The 17,963-nt window shown below is 47.5% G+C and overlaps 1 protein-coding gene and 1 non-coding gene across 4 annotated transcripts in view; both read left to right on the top strand.

The window, feature by feature from the left end:
• PRKDC (protein kinase, DNA-activated, catalytic subunit) overlaps positions 1–17,963 on the top strand; it is a 631,631-nt gene that overhangs the window by 268,823 nt on the left and 344,845 nt on the right. For all 3 annotated transcript variants that reach the window (XM_056521838.1, XM_056521836.1, XM_056521839.1), the window contains one exon: positions 17,424–17,638. In XM_056521838.1, the coding sequence (XP_056377813.1) occupies positions 17,424–17,638 (215 nt within the window). The remainder of the gene's footprint in view (positions 1–17,423; positions 17,639–17,963) is intronic.
• Positions 7,192–7,381, top strand: LOC130274615 (U2 spliceosomal RNA). Its single transcript, XR_008844410.1, has one exon. It is a non-coding gene; the product is annotated as a U2 spliceosomal RNA (small nuclear RNA).

The raw sequence follows: 17,963 nt of genomic DNA, 5'->3' as shown, positions 1-17,963 counted from the left end.
ACTCCGCCAGGGCATTTTATCCGTGGCTCCTTTGGAAGATTTGACGGATCTTGCACTTCAACTCTCCAATGCTGGAGACTATTTGTTCTCTGCTTCTATGCAGTCTGCTCGTTGTACAGCTTTTGTCACTGGTAACCTAGTAGCGCATCGTTGCTCCGTGTGGCTCCAGGCCTGGGACGCCGATGCCGCTTCCAAGAAATCTCTCACTGAGCTTCCTTTCGCTAGGACCAGACTATTCGGGAAACGCCTGGATGAAATTATCTCCGTGGCTACTGGAGGGAAGAGCTCCTTATTACTGCAGAGTAAGCCTCGCCGTACCGATTCCCGCAGGAAGTCGACCTCCTTTCGGTCCTTTCGATCTTTTGGCTCGGGTCGGGCGACCGGACGGCGCCCTCACAGGATAAGAAGGCTCCTTCCTACAAAGCCCATCCTTCCTGGAATTCGGATTACCGATCTGGCCGTTTTGTGGCCAAGTCGGGCACCCGCAAGCCTCCCTCCGCCTGAAGGGACATCCCCACCCGAGCCTTCTTCTCGGGTGGGAAGTTGTTTGTCCCTTTTCTGGGACGTTTGGTCGGCCCACTTGCAGGACTCTTGGGTCCGATATGTCGTTTCCAACGGCTATCGGATTGAGTTTGCTTTCTTTCCAAGGTAACGTTTTATTCAAACCCGCCCTCCTTGTTCTACTTCCTTGGCGGCGGCTTTTTGGATTGCGCTTTGGACCCTTTTTGCTCAGGGAGTGATCGTCCCAGTTCCTCCCAAGCAGCATTTTTCGGGGTTCTTTTCAAACCTGTTCGTCATCCCCAAGAAAGGGGGTTCCATCCGCCCGATCCTGGATCTGAAGCTCCTCAACCGCCACCTACTCCTACGTCATTTCCGTATGGAGTCTCTCCATTCCCAAGTGGCGTCCATGGATCAAGGGGAGTTTCTTTCCTCTGTGGATATCCAAGACACCTACCTTTTACATCCCCAGTTATCTCCGCTTCACAGTTGCGGAGGGCCATTTTCAGTATGTGGCCCTTCCTTTATGCCTGGCTACGGTCCCAAGGGTCTTCACCAATGTCCTGGCGGCAGTGATTGCCATCCTTCGAGCCTGGGGGTTGTCCATCATCCCCTACCTGGATGACCTCCTGGTCAAGACTCTCTCTTACCATGCCCAGAATCAAGAGAGTCTCCGTCTCCGTCTCCCTCTTGAGACCTTATCCCGTTTCAGCTGGGTGGTCAATCAGGACAAGTCCAACCTGATTCCCAACCAATCTTTGATCTTCTTGGGACACCAGTTCGACACAGTGACCGTCCAAATTTGGCTTCCGTTGGACAAGCGCCATGCTCTGTCATCGGGAGTTCGTCTTCACTGGGGTCCTGTTCCAGTTTCCATTCGGCTCAGCATGGAAGTCCTGGGTCGGATGGTGGGGGCCATGGAAGCCATTCCCTTCACCCAGTTTCATTGTCGACCTCTTCAACTTTTTCTTCTGTCCCGGTGGGGTCTTCGGTCCCCTCTTCTTCGACAGGGGCGATCCTTTCTGTCCTTCCACTGACAGGTCATCACGATGAATTCCAGTCTCAGTTGTGTTCTCCCTCCCATGACTTCTTTCCTTTTTTACAGTCGGGGCTGGAAAAACGATTGGCTCTCAGTTCTCTTAAGGGTCAGGTGTCGGCTCTCTCCATTCTCTTTCAGCGTCCCCTGGCGTCCGATCCTCACATCCAAACTTTTCTGCAGGTTGTTGCTCATGCGGCCCCACCTTACAGATCTCCTACTCCCCCTTGGTATCTGAATCTGGTTCTCCATGCCTTACAGGGAACCCCCTCTGAGCCTCTCTGGGATGTTCCTCTTCATATCCTTTCCTGGAAGGTGGCCTTCCTGATTGTGTTCACTTCCATATGGAGAGTTTCGGAACTGGCGCGTCTTTCTTGCCGTTCTCCCTACCTGGTTTTACACCAAGACAAGGTTGTTTTCCATCCGGTCCCGTCCTTTTTGCCTAAGGTGGTGTCTGCCTTTCACCTAAATAAGGATATCCTCCTTCCGTCCTTTTGTCCAGCTCCATTCCATCCCAGGGAACAGTTGCTTAACGGTCTTGATGTGGTACTGGCCGCTTGGATTTACCTTTCGGTCACTTCTTCCTTTCGCCAGTGTGACTTTTTTTGTGCTTACTGAGGGTCGTCGTTGGGGACTTCCTGCTTCGAAGGCGACCATTTCGCGGTGGATCCGTTCTGCCATCTCGGAAGCTTACCGCTTCAAGGGGAAGACTCCTCCTTTCTGGGTCTCGGCTAATTCCTCTTGTTCCGTCGGGGCCTCCTGGGCTCTCTGCAATAGGGCTTCGGCCTTGCAAATCTGTAAGGTGGCCCACCTGGTCGTCCTTGCACTCATTTACAGAATTTTATAAGGTGCATACCTTTGCATCCTCGGATGCTGGTTTGGGTCGCAAGGTGTTGCAGGCGGCTGTGGCCCAGCCTTCCACCTGAGTCACTTGAGTTTTTCCCACCTTGGGGACTGCTTTGGTATGTCCCATGGTCTCTGTGTCCCCAATGGAGCTGAGCGATAAAAGTAGATTTTTATGCGTACCGTAAAATCTCTTTCTAGGAGTGTCAATTGGGGAACACAGCACCCACCCATTTGTTCTGGTGTCCGGTTCGGTTACCTGTCCGAGGGTTGGTTCCGTGGGTTGCCATCCCCAGTAAAAAAAACCTTTCCTAGATGTCCTTAAAGTGGTACTCCGGTGGAAAACATATTTTTTCATATCCACTTGTTCCAGAAAGTTAAACAGATTTGTAAATGACTTCTATTAAAAAATCTTAATCCTTCCAGTTCTTATCAGCTGCTGTATACTACAGAGAAAGTTGAGTTGTTCTTTTCAGTTTGACCACAGTGCTCTCTGCTGATACCTCTGTCCATGTCAGGAACTGTCCAGAATAGGAGCAAATCCCCATAGCAAACCTCTTGCCCCAGACAGTTCCTGACATGGATAGAGGTGTCAGCAGAGAGCACTGTGGTCTGTTTAACTTTCCGTTTTAATTTTTTTTCCCACTTTAAGGCAGCACATACCAAGGGTTAAAGGGGTACTCTGGGGGAAAACTTTTTTTTTTTTCTTTCAAATTAACTGGTGCCAGAAAGTCACCGTATATACTCGAGTATAAGCCGACCCGAATATAAGCCGAGGCCCCTAATTTCACCCCAAAAACCCAGGAAAAGTTACTGACTTGAGTATAAGCCTAGGATGGGAAATACATCATCCCCCCTGTCATCATCCAGATCCCCGTCATTAACACCCTCATCATCATTACCCTGTCATCATCCCCCCCTTCATCATTACCCTGTCATCATCCCCCCCTTCATCATTACCCTGTCATCATCCCCCCCTCATCATTACCCTGTCATCATCCCCCCCTTCACCATTACCCTGTCATCATCCCCCCCTCATCATTACCCTGTCATCATCCCCCCCTTCATCATTACCCTGTCATTATCCCCGCCTTCATCATTACCCTGTCATCATCCCCCCCTTCATCATTACCCTGTCATCATCCCCCCTTCATCAATACCCTTTCATCATCCCCCCCTTTCATCATTACCCTGTCATCATCCCCCCTTCATCAATACCCTGTCATCATCCCCCCTTCATCAATACCCTGTCATCATCCCCCCTTCATCATTACCCTGTCATCATCCCCCCCTTCATCATTACCCTGTCATCATCCCCCCTTCATCATTACCCTGTCATCATCCCCCCCTTCATCATTACCCTGTCATTATCCCCGCCTTCATCATTACCCTGTCATCATCCCCCCCTTCATCATTACCCTGTCATCATCCCCCCTTCATCAATACCCTTTCATCATCCCCCCCTTTCATAATTACCCTGTCCTCATCCCCCCCTTCATCATTACCCTGTCATCATCCCACACCACCCCCTTCATCATCACCGCTTGTCAATGTCTAATTTGGTCTTCAACCTGCAGACCTCCAGATGTTCCAAAACTACAACTCCCAGCATGCCCGAACAGCCATCGGCTGTCCGGGCATGCTGGGAGTTGTAGTTTTGAAACATCTGGAGGTCCACAGGTTGAAGACCACTGCCCGGGCCTTCATCATCATCCAGCCCCCCTCCCCCCTTTAGTTTTGTACTCACCTCCGCTCGGCGGGACGTTCGGGTGAGCTGGTCCGGGGCCATCTGTGCTGCAGGACTGTCCGGTGGGGAGGGATGGTCGTTCCGGGCTGTCCATCTTCACCGGGTGGGCTTCTTCTCCGCGCTTCGCGCCTGAAATAATTACGTTGCCTTGACGACGACGCACAGGGACGCAATGTCCCTGTGCGTGGTCGTCAAGGCAACGTCATTATTCCGGGGCCGGGCACGAAGCGCAGAGAAGAGGCCCACCTGGTGAAGATGGACAGCCCGGAACGACCATCCCTCCCCACCGGACGGTCCTGCAGCACAGATGGCCCGGACCAGCTCACCCGAACGTCCCGCCGAGCGGAGGTGAGTACAAAACTAAAGGGGGGGGGGGGCTGGATGATGACGAAGGCCCGGGCAGTGGTCTTCAACCTGCGGACCTCCAGATGTTTCAAAACTACAACTCCCAGCATGCCCAGACAGCCGATGGCTGTCCGGGCTTGCTGGGAGTTGTAGTTTTGAATCTTCTGGAGGTCCGCAGGTTCAAGACCACTGAGGGCGGAGAGTTCACTCAAGTATAAGCCAAGGGGGGTGTTTTCAGCACGAAAAATCTGAAAAACTCTGCTTCTACTCGAGTATATACGGTAAACATATTTGTAAATGACTTCTATTAAAAAAAATCTTAATCCTTCCAGCGGCTATATACTACAGAGGAATTATTTTTTTTTTTATTAATTTCTTTTCTATCTCTCCACAGTGCTCTCTGCTGACACCTCTGTCCATGACAGGAACTGTGCAGGCGCAAATCCCCATAGCAAACATATGCTGCTCTGGAGAGTTCCTGAAATGGACAGAGGTGTCAGCAGAGAGCACTGTGGACAGACAGAAAAGAAATCCCAAAAGAAAAGAATTTCCTTTGTAGTAAACAGCAGTTGATAATTGCTGGAAGCATTAAGATTTTTTTAATACACAAATCTGTTTTACTTTTTGGCACCAGTTGATAAAAAAAATAACAATTTCCCCCGGAGTACATGCATAGCCCTGTTTGACATAGTAAAAACTAGCCCCTTTATGAAGGGAGACAACACCACAAAGACATTTGGGATTAATTACCAACGTCATCCATACAGTTTTTTCTCGGGTCTTTCGCCCAGATTATGTGAAAAATCCTAACACATTTACTAATATTCCCACATAAAATGTGGATGCTGTATGTCTATAATAAAAAGTGCAGAGCTCCTCATAGGACAATACCGTCCGTACAACACCATGAAAACAAGATATATAGGAATCCAAACAAATGCAGAGATCACCTGAGTTGGTTGTGTATGTGAGACAATTGCAACAAGAGCCTGTGTAAGAACATAAAATGTGGAGGATTTGAGCTCTGAAAAACCCGACTGCTCAGAGCAGTTATGAAAAAACAGAAGTGCAAACCATAGGGAAAAATGTGTAAATACTATGCAAAAGAAAACTACAATTCACTCTTAGTAAATTAGGGCCATTTTTGTTTCTCAGTCGCCTCATTGGGGGACACACAGACCATGGGTATAATGCTGCTGCCACTAGGAAGCTGAAACTAGGCAAAAAAAAGTCTGCTCTTCCCAGCAGGCTATACCCGCCAACAGGCACAGAGCTAATCCGTTTTTAGCTTAGCGTCTGTAGGAGGCAGATACAGATCTGGTGCTCTCTCCAGACCTGGTCTTATTTCTTATTTTTTTCCCTAGTTTCAGTCAAAGTTTAGTTTTTCTTTCCTTTGTTGTTTTCTCTTGCGTGGGGCGACTGTAGCATGGTGCTGCCTGTTCCCCCACCTGCGAGCTAGGGGCACAGTGCATTGCTGGATGGATCGTCAACCCCTCCTCGCCAACAACGAGCGGCTAGCGGTGTACCCCTGTTTGCCAACTGAGCTGGCTTAAAGGAGATGTCCGGTGCTCACTTTTCTTATTTTATCTGTTCCGGGCTGAAAAATAAAAGAAAACACATTTTCTCTTACCTGCCTAGGCTTCCCCGGTGCTTCAGTACAGGTGTTCGGTCCCCGGGCTGTATTCTTCTTACTTCCTGTTAGCCCGGCACGTCACATGGAGCTTCAACCTATCACCGGCTGCAGCGATGTCCCGCCTCAGCCAGTGATAGGCTGAAGCTCCGTGTGACGTGCTGGGCTAACAGGAAGTAAGAAGAATACAGCCCGGGGACCGAACGCCTGTACCGGAGCACCGGGGGAGCGTATGCAGGCAAGAGAAAGCTAATTTTCTTTTTTTTTTGCAGCCCGGAACGGATACAATAAGAAAAGTGAGCACCGGACAGGTCCTTAAAGGCAGGTGGCCCTGGCTGGTCGAAGAATTTGTTGGTGAGTATTCTCATCGTGGGTAAGTATGCTCCCCATGGGTAAGTATGTTCCCCGGTGAGTATGCCCTAACCCCGCCTCATTCTTTGGGGAAAGACACACTCAGGGGCCTTTTCCTACCTGGCTCTTTAAGGGTTAATGGGTCTCTGGCTTCGGGCCGTAAGCGGTGGTTCCGGACGCCGTTCCTGCGCTGCGCAGCCCCGCTTCTTAGCGCAGCATGCGCATATAGGGGACGTTTTCCTCCGGCCCGTGCCACGTCCGGCTCTCTAATTGAGGCCGCGGCTTGGGCCTAGCCATTGCTCCGCCCCCTTTTTCTTCGGCGCTGTATCACGCCTCCTGAAACATTCTGCCCCCGGCCTCTCTCCTCATATGGGAGCTCGCGCTAAAGGGGTCTGCTTCTCCCCTCCCTATCACCAATGAGGCCTTAGCGTGCACTCTGAGGGTCAGAGCCCTGACCACTCAGGTGTCTCCGCGCTGCAGGGGTCATTTGACCCCTCCCTCCCTGCTTTTTATTTAAAGGAGAAAAAAAAAACTTGAGCGCTCTGTGCCCTCTAGTGGCTGCATATCTACATTGCTGCAGCACTGTTTCTATCTCTCTGGGGAAGTATTAGGCTCCCCTCTAGTGTCCCAATGTAGTTATTATGGCTACATATTTTTTTCTATGGTTCTTCCCTTTACTCCTGTCTGTTATTCAGTTTGGAGTTTTTTTCCTCGGATCCCCTGCCTTTCTAGTATGCCTTTAGGGCATTTTTCCCGATTATCGGATCAGATCAAGTGTGGTATCTGTCTTATCAGTTTAATATCTGATATGTCCCCAATTCAGAAACCATATATTGAAGGGATTTTTTGTCTTTTTGCTTCCGCTGCCCTTGGCAGGTGACACATAGTCCTGTTTATGGGGGTTCAGTGCACCCCACATATTGGACTGTTTGAACTTTGCTCTTGTATTGCGGAACCAGCCATGTGCATTGTTTCATTAGGCTCACATAAGCCGCGGACCTAGAGTCCGCAATGGTTGTTTAGCCCCTGTACCTGACCTTTTTTGTTTTATTTTCCCTTGTGCCTCATGGTCTCCTTCACTGGGGTATGCAGTTTTGCCGAAGGTTCAGTCTTTAGGACAGTAACCTGGGCTGCTCCCAAGGGCCTGCACAGTGGCTCAGTGGTTAACAATGTTGCCTTGCATCGCTAGAATTTATTTGGGATTTAGATCCCACCAAGGACAATGGCTGCATGGATGTTCTCTGCATGTGTGCACAGGGAGTGTCATTGAGCCTGTTCCCTTCTCCCCCAGCCACCCTTACTCCTTCCACTGCTCATGGAGGATGTGCCGTCTGCCGCAGCCGCTATCTCGGTACTCCACTGTGCGTGAAAGTTACCTGTTGTACAATGGACCCTCTAAACCATCCATTGCGGGTTGGTCGTCTGCCGCAGCTGCTGTCCCGGTACTCCCACTGGGATTGTGAGTTGACCGATGTTCCATGGACCATCCATGGCGGTTGGGTCATCTGACGCAGCTGCTGTCCCGGTACTCCCACTGTGAGTTGACCGATGTCCCATGGACCCTCCACGCCATCCATTGCAGTTGGGTCTTCTGCCGCACCTGCTATCCCGGTGCTACCGCTGTGAGTGCGAGTTGCCCGATGTCCCATGGACTCTCTATACATACATGTCGGAGTCATCTACGGCAGCTGATGTTTCATTACTCCCACTCTGAGTTTGAGTTGACAGATGTACCATGGACCCTCTACACCATCCATAGTGATTGGGTCTTCTGCTGCAGCTACTATTTCTGTACTCCACTATGAGTGAGAGTTGACCGCTGTACAAGGGACCCTCTCCACCATGCATAGAGGTTGGTTCGTAAGCCGCAGCTGCTATTCCGGTGCTCCTTGTGAGTGAGAGTTGGCCGATGTACAAGGGCCCTCTACACCATCCTTAGAGGTTACACTGTCTGCCGCGTCCATGGTTGCGGTTTCGGTACCCTGCTATCTGTCAGTTGTCCGTTGTCCTTCCACCCTCTGCCTTGCCCTTAGAGGACGTGCTATCTGCCGCATCCACGGCTGCAGTCCTGGTGCACCACGGCATGTGGGTGTGGTCAGGAGGGTGCTCCTCCATGCACCCAGGTTTTCCCAATGTCCATGGTAGCGTTCTTTCCACCACATTTGTGGCTGGATTCCGGACCCGGCTTCCGGTGGGTGACAACCAAACGTTGTATCCCTGCGGGTGCATGGACCTTCTATAGCAGCAGCATGTGAGATGTCACATTGGTTTGCGGTTAATCCTGTTTTTAGTTCAAGGGTTTTGGTGGTGACATTGCGTATTCTCAGGGCGTTCTCTGATATGGCACCCACCTTTTTATCCCCCCTGTTTCATGCTGTAGTTTTCTCAGCACAGGGTCGCTGGTGGGGACCCTGCTTTGGCTTTTGCAGCCATTTCTTCTCTCTCCTTTTCGGTGGAGTTGTTTGCAGTGTCCCTACCATTGCTGAGGTGCGGTCATGTCTAGGGTTCCAACTCTGGCCCGTCCGGGGTTACATTCCCCACCCACAGCTGCAAAATTGCTCAGTGGATAGTGCACTGGTCTCGTAATTCAGAGGTTGTGAGTTCAATCCCGACTGAGGCTGAATTGAATCTCAACCATTCTGAAACAAAAAAGGATCTTTATTGGGCTCCATAAGACTTCCACTCCGACTGATCTATTGTCTCCTCTTCCCTTCCATGGACAGGTGGTATTAGTGGTCCAGCTACGCACTACTCTTACCTCCTAGGGGAGGCCTAAAGTTACTCAGACCATCATGGCACCCCCATGGTGTTGGGGTGGAGTTTCTTAGTTCTCCGCTATTTCACAGGAGGTCCTTGCTTTTCTCCTCCCTTTCTAGGTGAAATGCTGTCAGTCTTCTGTACTTACTCCTGTGACTGGCTCAGCCATCTTGTTTAACCCTTCTGCTACCGGCTTGGGTGTAGCTTAGTTGGGTGTCTTTTAGCGAGATTCAGCCTTTGCGCTCCCCCTTTTTCTGAGGGGTTGTATGGCCCTTGTATGGCTCCTGCTCTTGCCTTTGCAACCGTTGTCCTCCAACCTCCCTGTGTCAGAGGGTCTCTTATTTCACTCATGCCCTCGGTCTCTCCCTTCTTTTGGCAGGGTTCCGCTAGATATAGTTTTGTTGCAGCTGTAGTCTCTCTCTCTCTATCTCTCTATCATCTCTATCTCTCATCTCTATCTCTCTCTCATCTCTATCTCATCTCTCTCGCTCTCTCTCCATCTCTCTCCATCCTGGTGGTCCTTGTGCTTCCTTCTGGATGTGAGGGCTCTGCTATTACTCTCCAGCGATCTTTCTGCTTAGGGTGTCTCTATGCTTTCCCCTTCCGGCCTCTCTGTTCAGGTCAACACAGGCTCTCCGGGGCTCCTTGACAGTCTCAGTAGGGTCCTCTTTTTTCGGAGTGGGTCATTGTCCTGTGCTTGCCCTCCAGTCTGGGTGGACACCCTCCTGCGCCCTGGTCATGACTTCTCTTCCTTGCCTTGTTGCTTTGTTTTGGGTTGACATCTCGCTGGGTCCCCTCGGTCTTTCTCTCGGTGGTTGTCGTTCTGGATGTTACACACTCGGTCATCCTATCAGTTTCCGCATTGGAATTTCCTTCTTGCTCGACCTTGCCTATATCCTAGTCCTTTGTGTCTACGGGTGGCGGTGCCTTTTTCTCCTGGCTGCGATTATCCCCTGGGTTGGGTCACTCTTCCCTGGCGGCCCCGGAGTCGTTCTGGTCCCTCTCCCTTAGTCCATTCCCTTTCAGACTCTCCTTGCCTTGGGCTTTTTGCCAGGTGGCCTTTCCGTGCCTTGTGCTCCGGAGTGGTTGTTCCTGGAGCTTCCACCATTCTGGGAGTTTTCTCTGGCCTCCTCTTCTCTGTTTCTCCACAGCAGTGGTCTTTGCTCACTTCTCCATGTCCTGCCCCGGTCTGGGTGCTCAGCCAAAGTGCTCGCTCTGGGTTCTCTGTCTCTCCTGGTTGGGACACCAGGGTCCCTCCTTTTTCTTCCTAGACATGGGTTCATCTGTTTCTCTGGGCAGCTGCTCCAGTGTTCTGGATGGCTCTGCTCCTTCCATATGGTCTATTTGCGTTCCTCCTTCTCCCTCTGGAGTGTTAAGGGCCTGATCGTAGGATATCGGGGTTAGGGGCTTAGTTGCCCAGTCTAGCTGTTATGGGCATCTCCATGTGCGTGGTCCACCTTGTCGCATGTTATTTCCCACTTTCGTGGCTATGCGGCATAATCTTTAGTTCTCCTCCATAGGTCTTGAGCGGAGTGGTCTGGGATTGAGGATTTGTATTTAAACCTCTCAGTTCGGGTGTACGGCCGGTACATCTTGCCCTAGCCTTCTTTTTGGCTGCTTTCTTCAGGTGCTCGGGACTGTCCATAAGTTTTGTTTTTGCCTTGTCCCATTCTAGCAACTCTTGTATCTGCCTTCTGAGTCTTGCCTTTGTGCTCAGCTGTTTTTCTATCTTTCTCTCTCCTCAGCCTCTGTCCTATGGTTGCGTTGGCATTCTGTCAGGACTCTCCCTTCATGCCTCCTAGGCATGTTTCTCTTCTGCAAGTGGCGTTTCCACGAATCTCTTATCTCTTTCTCCCGTGTTTAGGCCAGGCCTCTGTGGTTCCTTTCATCAGGGGTGTTTTCTGCTCTCCTTCCAGGAAAGGTTTGGCCCAGCAGGCCTCCGAGGCGACCATTTGTTCTTTTAGTTGACTGTCGGACCCCAGTCTCTGCTCAATTCCTTCCGGTTGGTAGCCAGGTTCCAGTTTCCTCTGAGCCTCGACCACGGTCTTGGATGACTAGTTACAGCTCAGTCTCTGGCCTGACCTTCCCTTCTCTGGCGGTTGTTTTTTTCCACCCCAGGGACTGCTTTGGGACATCCCATTATCTCTGTGTCCCCCAATGAGGCGACCGAGAAAGGAGATTTTTTTTGTACTCAACGTAAAATCTCTTTCTCGTAGCCTTCATTGAGGGACACAGCACCCATCCATTTACTGGTCAGGTTGTTTGTTGCCTTTTATTCTTTTCTGGTGTCCTTTGGTGGACTTTTTCTCCTTTTGGGGTTTGACTTCTACTGCTTGTGACACAACTGATTAGCTCTGTGCCTGTGGGCGGGTATATCCTGCTGGGAGTAGCCGATTTTCTTTTTTTGCCTAGCGTCAGCCTCTTAGTGGCAGCAGCATAATACCCATGGTCTCTCTGACCCCAATGAAGGCTACGAGAAAGAGATTTTAGGGTGAGTACAAAAATAAAAATCTCCTTTTTTGTCCCTTTTGGATCCTGGCCACACAGGTGTACGAACAGGTGAGTCCTGTCTCTCTACACAGGGTGAATAGGGTCAGTTCTACATGGCAAACTGATCAATACAGTACTGATGGTTAGAGTTTTCCCCCTCCATATGGTATACAGCTAATAACTGTCCTTCAATTACTTATATTTCTTTTTGTGGCCAGTTAAGTTTACTATTTACTCATATTTCTCTGCTTCCTTCAGTCTCCTGTTGGTCATGCGCCCCCGCTGCACATGGTAATCACTTCCATTAAGAAGGCCATGCCGATGCCTTTTTCTCTGCACCATCTCAACTGTCACGAGGCTTCGGAGTTTCTGCTCAGTTTGCAAGACTTTCTCACTATTGGCAGTTTATAATGCCAAATGTAAAGGGGTGGCCTACTGTGTCCCTATTCTGGATTTAGGCACCATCCTTTTCTTCATGATTTAGATATCATCCTTTCTGTAACTTTTTTTTTTTCTTAATCAGATTTTTTTTTTTTATTAGTTTTTTTTTTAAACAAGTACAATTTACATGAAACACAACTCCCCATTCCCGTCAGGGCATCTTTTCCAGGATATGTATTGCTATATGTCCCCCATGTTTAGCCATGAAAAATTTACGCCACTCCCGCCCATCCTCGCAATTGATGTAGTTGTGAGGCCACATAGTACACTCAGGTCGGCGGGGCCAACCCACCTGAAGCCTTTTCCCGCTGCAGCGTCTCCTACCGGATTCTAGGATATCTGCCCACCCACCACACACACACACACACACACAAGCTGTCTGAAGAGACGTTGGATTCTCTGTGCACTATCACAATCCATACCGGAGAGTTTTGCAAATTGTAGAAAAGTTGGGGCATCAGCACCATCTTTGCTAGATTAACATGACCAACCACAGACAGTGGCAGCTTGCATCAAACCTACACTTTTTGGGAACTCTTATCCTGGACAGGTAGTAAATTAGGGGAGACAAAAACTTGAATTTTTGGGGTCACCTGTATGCTTAAATGCTTAATGCTAGGGACTAGCTGAAGATGAGATTCCCCTATCTGAGGTAGCGGATCTAGGGGCATAAGGACAGATCCCAGTTGATCAAGAGGCCCGAGTACGAGCCAAAAACAGAGATTACCCGCATAACCAGAGTCCAGGACCTCGCAGTATCTCCCAGGAACAGTAACTTGTCGTCAGCTTACAGAGGTACACTCTCTTCAAAGCACCTTATCCAAATCCTACTATGTCTGTAGATTACTGGATCAGACTATTCAGAGGCTCTATGGCAGTGATAGCGAACCTTTTTTGAGCCAGAGTGCCAAAACCATAATGCGCGCCAACTTTTTTTCCCTCAAAGTGCCAGCACACACATACACAATATAAAATATATACAAAAAATAAAAAAAATTTAATTTCAGCTACGTGGTTGTATGCTAGGTCAGTGCTGTAGTAGTTTTTAGTATATTTGCTGGTAGAAGAGCATGACTGCAGAGAGCAGGCCATGTCCCGTGTATCAGAACAAAGGAAAAAAGAAAGTTGCCTCTTTCAAGGTGCTTGTAGTTTTAAAACATCAAACCTTTAATCTGTATGCGTTAAAAATAGAAAAAGGTGGACATCAATCATAAAAGAGAAGCAAAACGCCAACACGTTTTGAGCTAAATGTAGCTCTTAATCATGGCTACTTGTAGCTTGAAATGCACTGGGGTTTGACTTTTCTATTATGATGTCCACCTTTTTCTATTTTTAATGCATACAGATTAAAGGTTTGATCTTTTAATACTACATGCACCGTTATCCTTGGAAGAGCTGGAGGCAACTTCCTTTTTTCCATAATACATATATACATACGTCATAGCTACATACATACATAACATACATACATAAAACACAAACACACACACAAACACACACACACACACACACACACATATATATATATATATATATATATATATATATATCATACATACTGCATAAATACAAACATCCTACATATATAATACATACATATATCATACATACATTATATATATATATATATATGTATAATATATACATGCACACATCATACAAAAATACATCACACATACACACATCATACATACATAATACACACCATACATATACAGCCCAACCCCCCTCCCGTCCTTGGTCTGTGCACTTTTCTCACCTGCGGCAGCCATGTTGGGGTCAGAGGCCGGGCGCGTCCACTCCCATCTGCTGCACACTTTGCACTCTCACCCACTTATCCTCACGCCGAGGAATGGACACTTGGCGCCAGGAGTTGCGCCCAGGATCATCTCAGGAAGTGGAAACAGATGTGCGCACCTGCGCAGGGCAGCCCCTGCGCCTGCCGTTAGAGCAGCAGTGTGTGCGGCCAGGGAAGGGGGGAAAGAGCGGCTGGATTAAAGGGGATAGAGCGGCCTTAGGAAGAGGGATAGAGCGGCCGGAGGAAGGGGGGGATAGAGCGGCCGGAGCTGCAAATAAAAAAAATTAAATACATTTTTAAACATTCCGCCAAGACAGACGGCCCAATGTGCCTGATGGCCAGTCTGGCCCTGATGGCGAACTATGGCCGCGTGCCCACAGAGGGGGCTCACCATGCCACCTGTGGCACGCGTACCATAGGTTCGCCATCACTGCTCTATGGCAAACAGAAGTGGCGACAAAGGACATCCCTGTTGCATACCCCTCTACAGTGCAAACGACTCAGAGAGCCGTCCATTTACCATAACATGGGCAGTTGGATTCCTAAAGAGCAGCTATACAAAGGACAAAAATCAAGGCCCAAATCCCATACGTCCCATGACCTAACCCAAATAATTCCACTCTATGCTATCAAATGCTTTGGCAGTGTCGAGTGAAAAGATAGACAGGGCCCCAGCATCCTCCTTCATCATCTGTAAATTAACATGTTAACGACCATGTACTTGTATACACTGTGTGTAATACCTGGCGGGCGGGGGCCTGCCGCACTGCCAGGACTGAAGTAAACATCGGTCGTGGCAGTTTAACCCTTACAGCCGCGGTCGGAACTGACCAAGAGCTGTAAGGAGTTTGACAGAGCGAGGGGGCTCCATCTGTCTCTCTCCTGTAGCACCCCGCAACAATTGCAAAATGCTGTTAGTTACCTGGGCAGCCGGTGGTCTTACAAGTGTAAAACTGGCAGGCAACATATAACTGCAATGCTTTGGAATACTTAGTATTCCAAAGCAATAAAAAAAAGTGTAAAAAAATATATATAAAATAAATGTGATTGTTATTTTAAAAAGGGTAAAAAATAAATAAATAAATAAAAAAAAGCCAAATGGTGCTCTTCTCCTTTTGGGCCCCCCCATGTGACCATGCAACCAAATATGGCATAAGCAGGGGTATTACCGAACATGGGACAAACAGCGTAGTAAAATATGGAACGCATTTCCTAATTTTCAGATGCAATGTACAAAAAATATGTCCCACAAATGATGCATTTGTGGGGGAAAAAAGCTAATTAAAGTTTTTCCACTGACTTAGGAACCATTCCAGCCACGCTAAAGGACTCCAATTACTCATTTTTCTTCTAGGTGAATACTTTAGGGGGTGTAGTTTCCAAAATGGGGTCACTTGTGGGCATGTAGTGCAGCCTATAATCCATTTAGCCTAAAATGATGCCCTGAAAGCCAAATGGCGCTCCTCTCCTTCTGGGTTCTACCATGCGGCCAAGGAACCACAATTACCTAAGCGGGGGTATTTCCAAACACGGGCCGAGCAGCTCAATAAAATTTAGGGTGCATTTCTTTCAATATCTGAAGCGATGTACGAAAAAAATGTCCCACAAATGATGCATTTGTGAAAAAAGCTATTTTTTTTTTAACACTGACTTTGTAATAATTCCTGACAAAAAAACTATGGTGTTAAAATATAAGTTTCATAAACTATTTGGTCAGTGAGTATAAATATATGCAACCTATTAGTGTTAAAAATATAAAAAAAAAATGTCATGATTTTTTGCATTGTAAAAAAAAAAACTACAAATGATATCTTCTTACTTTTACTATGTACACGAAGGACAACTTGTGACAAAAAAAACAGTGTCAGAATTATCGTGATTGGCAAAATGTTGTCAGTTATTCTCAGAAATTTCCAACACAGGCCTGATCTTTAAGGCGAGTACAGACCAAATTGTCTTGGTCTTTAAGGGGTTAAGGAAAACCTGATAGGTCTTGTCCACAGTAGATTTCCCAGGCATAAAACCTGTTTGATTCCCGTGGACCAGGGATAGGACAACCTTTTCCATTTTGTTCGCAAGTACTCAAGTCAGCAGTTTAATATCCATGCATTAGACAAATAGATCTATAGGACCCCGCTTGCATCGGATCCTTATCAGCTTTGGAATACGTACAACAATAGCCTCGAGCATAAAGTGAGCATGAGATCCCTCCACTTCCGCTGACTCAAGCACTCGCAGACGCTGCAGCAACAGGACCCCCTGGAATTGCTTATATACCTCACTTGGAAGGCCATCAATTCCCAAGGACTTATCATTTGCCACTTCCTTCAGAGCCACCTCCAATTCTTCCAGAGTAAGAGGCGAGGGCAGGGAGAGACCAGTCAAACTCCTTCAACTCCGCATAAGAGCATGTAGTTTTGGAGGTGTACGTGTCTTGTTAGAAGTCAAACATCACTTTCAAAATACCCCCATCGTCAGCAACTACCTGCCCCGTAGAATCCTGCAGACAGCCAATATGTGCCACACCTTGCTGGGCCCTGGATATAGAGGCAAGCAGTCTACCCATGCTTTCTCAGCTTTCGAAGTACCGCTGAGTAACATTTATGCTCAGCAGCCAGTTCCAAATGTTGTTTGCTTTCTGCAATTTTTAATGAACTGCAGGCATCTCGATCTTCTATAAAGTAAAGAAAGCTCTCCTTGAATTGATACATAGATACCCTTAAAAAGGAGATATAACGTGAAAACAGGTGGATCTTCTCCAATGTAAATGGGAAGTATCTACTTCCAATTGAGCACCCAATTCCCTGTTGTGTTTTTAGATACACCTTTTGTATTCATTTCTACATGGGATTTAGTAATTTTATTGAGGCATAAATAAAAGTGAAGTTTTAAAAGAGCTCCCAAGTAATGGAAATCAGTCGCTTGGGAGCAGGGGCTCCTTAAGGAATTGGCATCTTTCAGTGAAAATTGTCCCTGGGAATCCTCTCGGATACTTGATTGTGTATGGCAATTATTTGAGGGCAGCATTTCCGGTTGTGGGTTTGTAATGAGAGGAACAGGGAGCATGTATCAATTCCATCTGTGTTTGGGATGTTACTGAACAGGGATTCTATAAGGTTTACAGTGCCATTGGGCTTCTCTATATGGAGCTCCATCAGCAAGTCTGTTGTAAAAATCAGAGTTTAGCAAAGAAAAAAATAGTGTGTGCACTATTTTATTTCTCTGCTAAACTCCAGTAAACTTCCAGATTCCTGATGGACCTTATTCAAGTCAATGGGATTCATCGGGAACCCAGTCGACCAAGAACAGGACAGAGAACAGAATATGTGTGTGTGTGTGTGTATATATATATGTGTGTATATATATATATATATATATATATCTATATCTATCTATATCTATAGATCTGCATTACACATGCTTATGCCATTTTTAAACGCTACTGAGTTAATACTATTCTTTTACTTTGTTCTTTAAATTCTTTTAGCTCCTTCTCAGAAGTCCTCTTTTCTTAGAGCGCTACTTTTTTTCATCCAACATCTGTCCATGCAGGACATTATGGCAGCACAAACTTGCTTCAAAACCAGTTTATTCAGTCCACAAGAAAGAGAGGAATACAACTACAGCAAGTGCACAATTATAGTGAGAATCATTGAGTTTGTAACCATGATCCTGGAGAATTGCCAGCAGGATTTCTTGCAGGTAAGCACTGTCATCACATTTATTTTTGTAAACCTAAAATTGGAAACATTTAATATTTAATAATTTTAAACCTTTGGTGAAAGTGGCTACTGATAGAAAAAACTGAAATAATAATTTACTATGCATTGCTGGACCATGGTTTACACTCTAGTTCGCTGTAATTTTGAGCCACACATTGGCAGCAATGGATCCGTGTGAGCATTTTAGAGTGGCTGTTTAATCTCTTAAAGACCACGGACGTAAATGGACGTCCTGGTTCGGAGGTACTTCCTGCACCAGGAGGTACATTTAGGTCCTGTCTGTTTTGGATCACCGCATCGGGTGA

This window comes from Hyla sarda, chromosome 5, assembly GCF_029499605.1.
Source record: "Hyla sarda isolate aHylSar1 chromosome 5, aHylSar1.hap1, whole genome shotgun sequence".
In the NCBI taxonomy this organism is placed as follows: Eukaryota; Metazoa; Chordata; class Amphibia; order Anura; family Hylidae; genus Hyla; species Hyla sarda.
The sequence above is the reverse complement of the archived record's forward strand: the minus strand, read 5'-3'. Positions and strand labels throughout refer to the sequence as shown.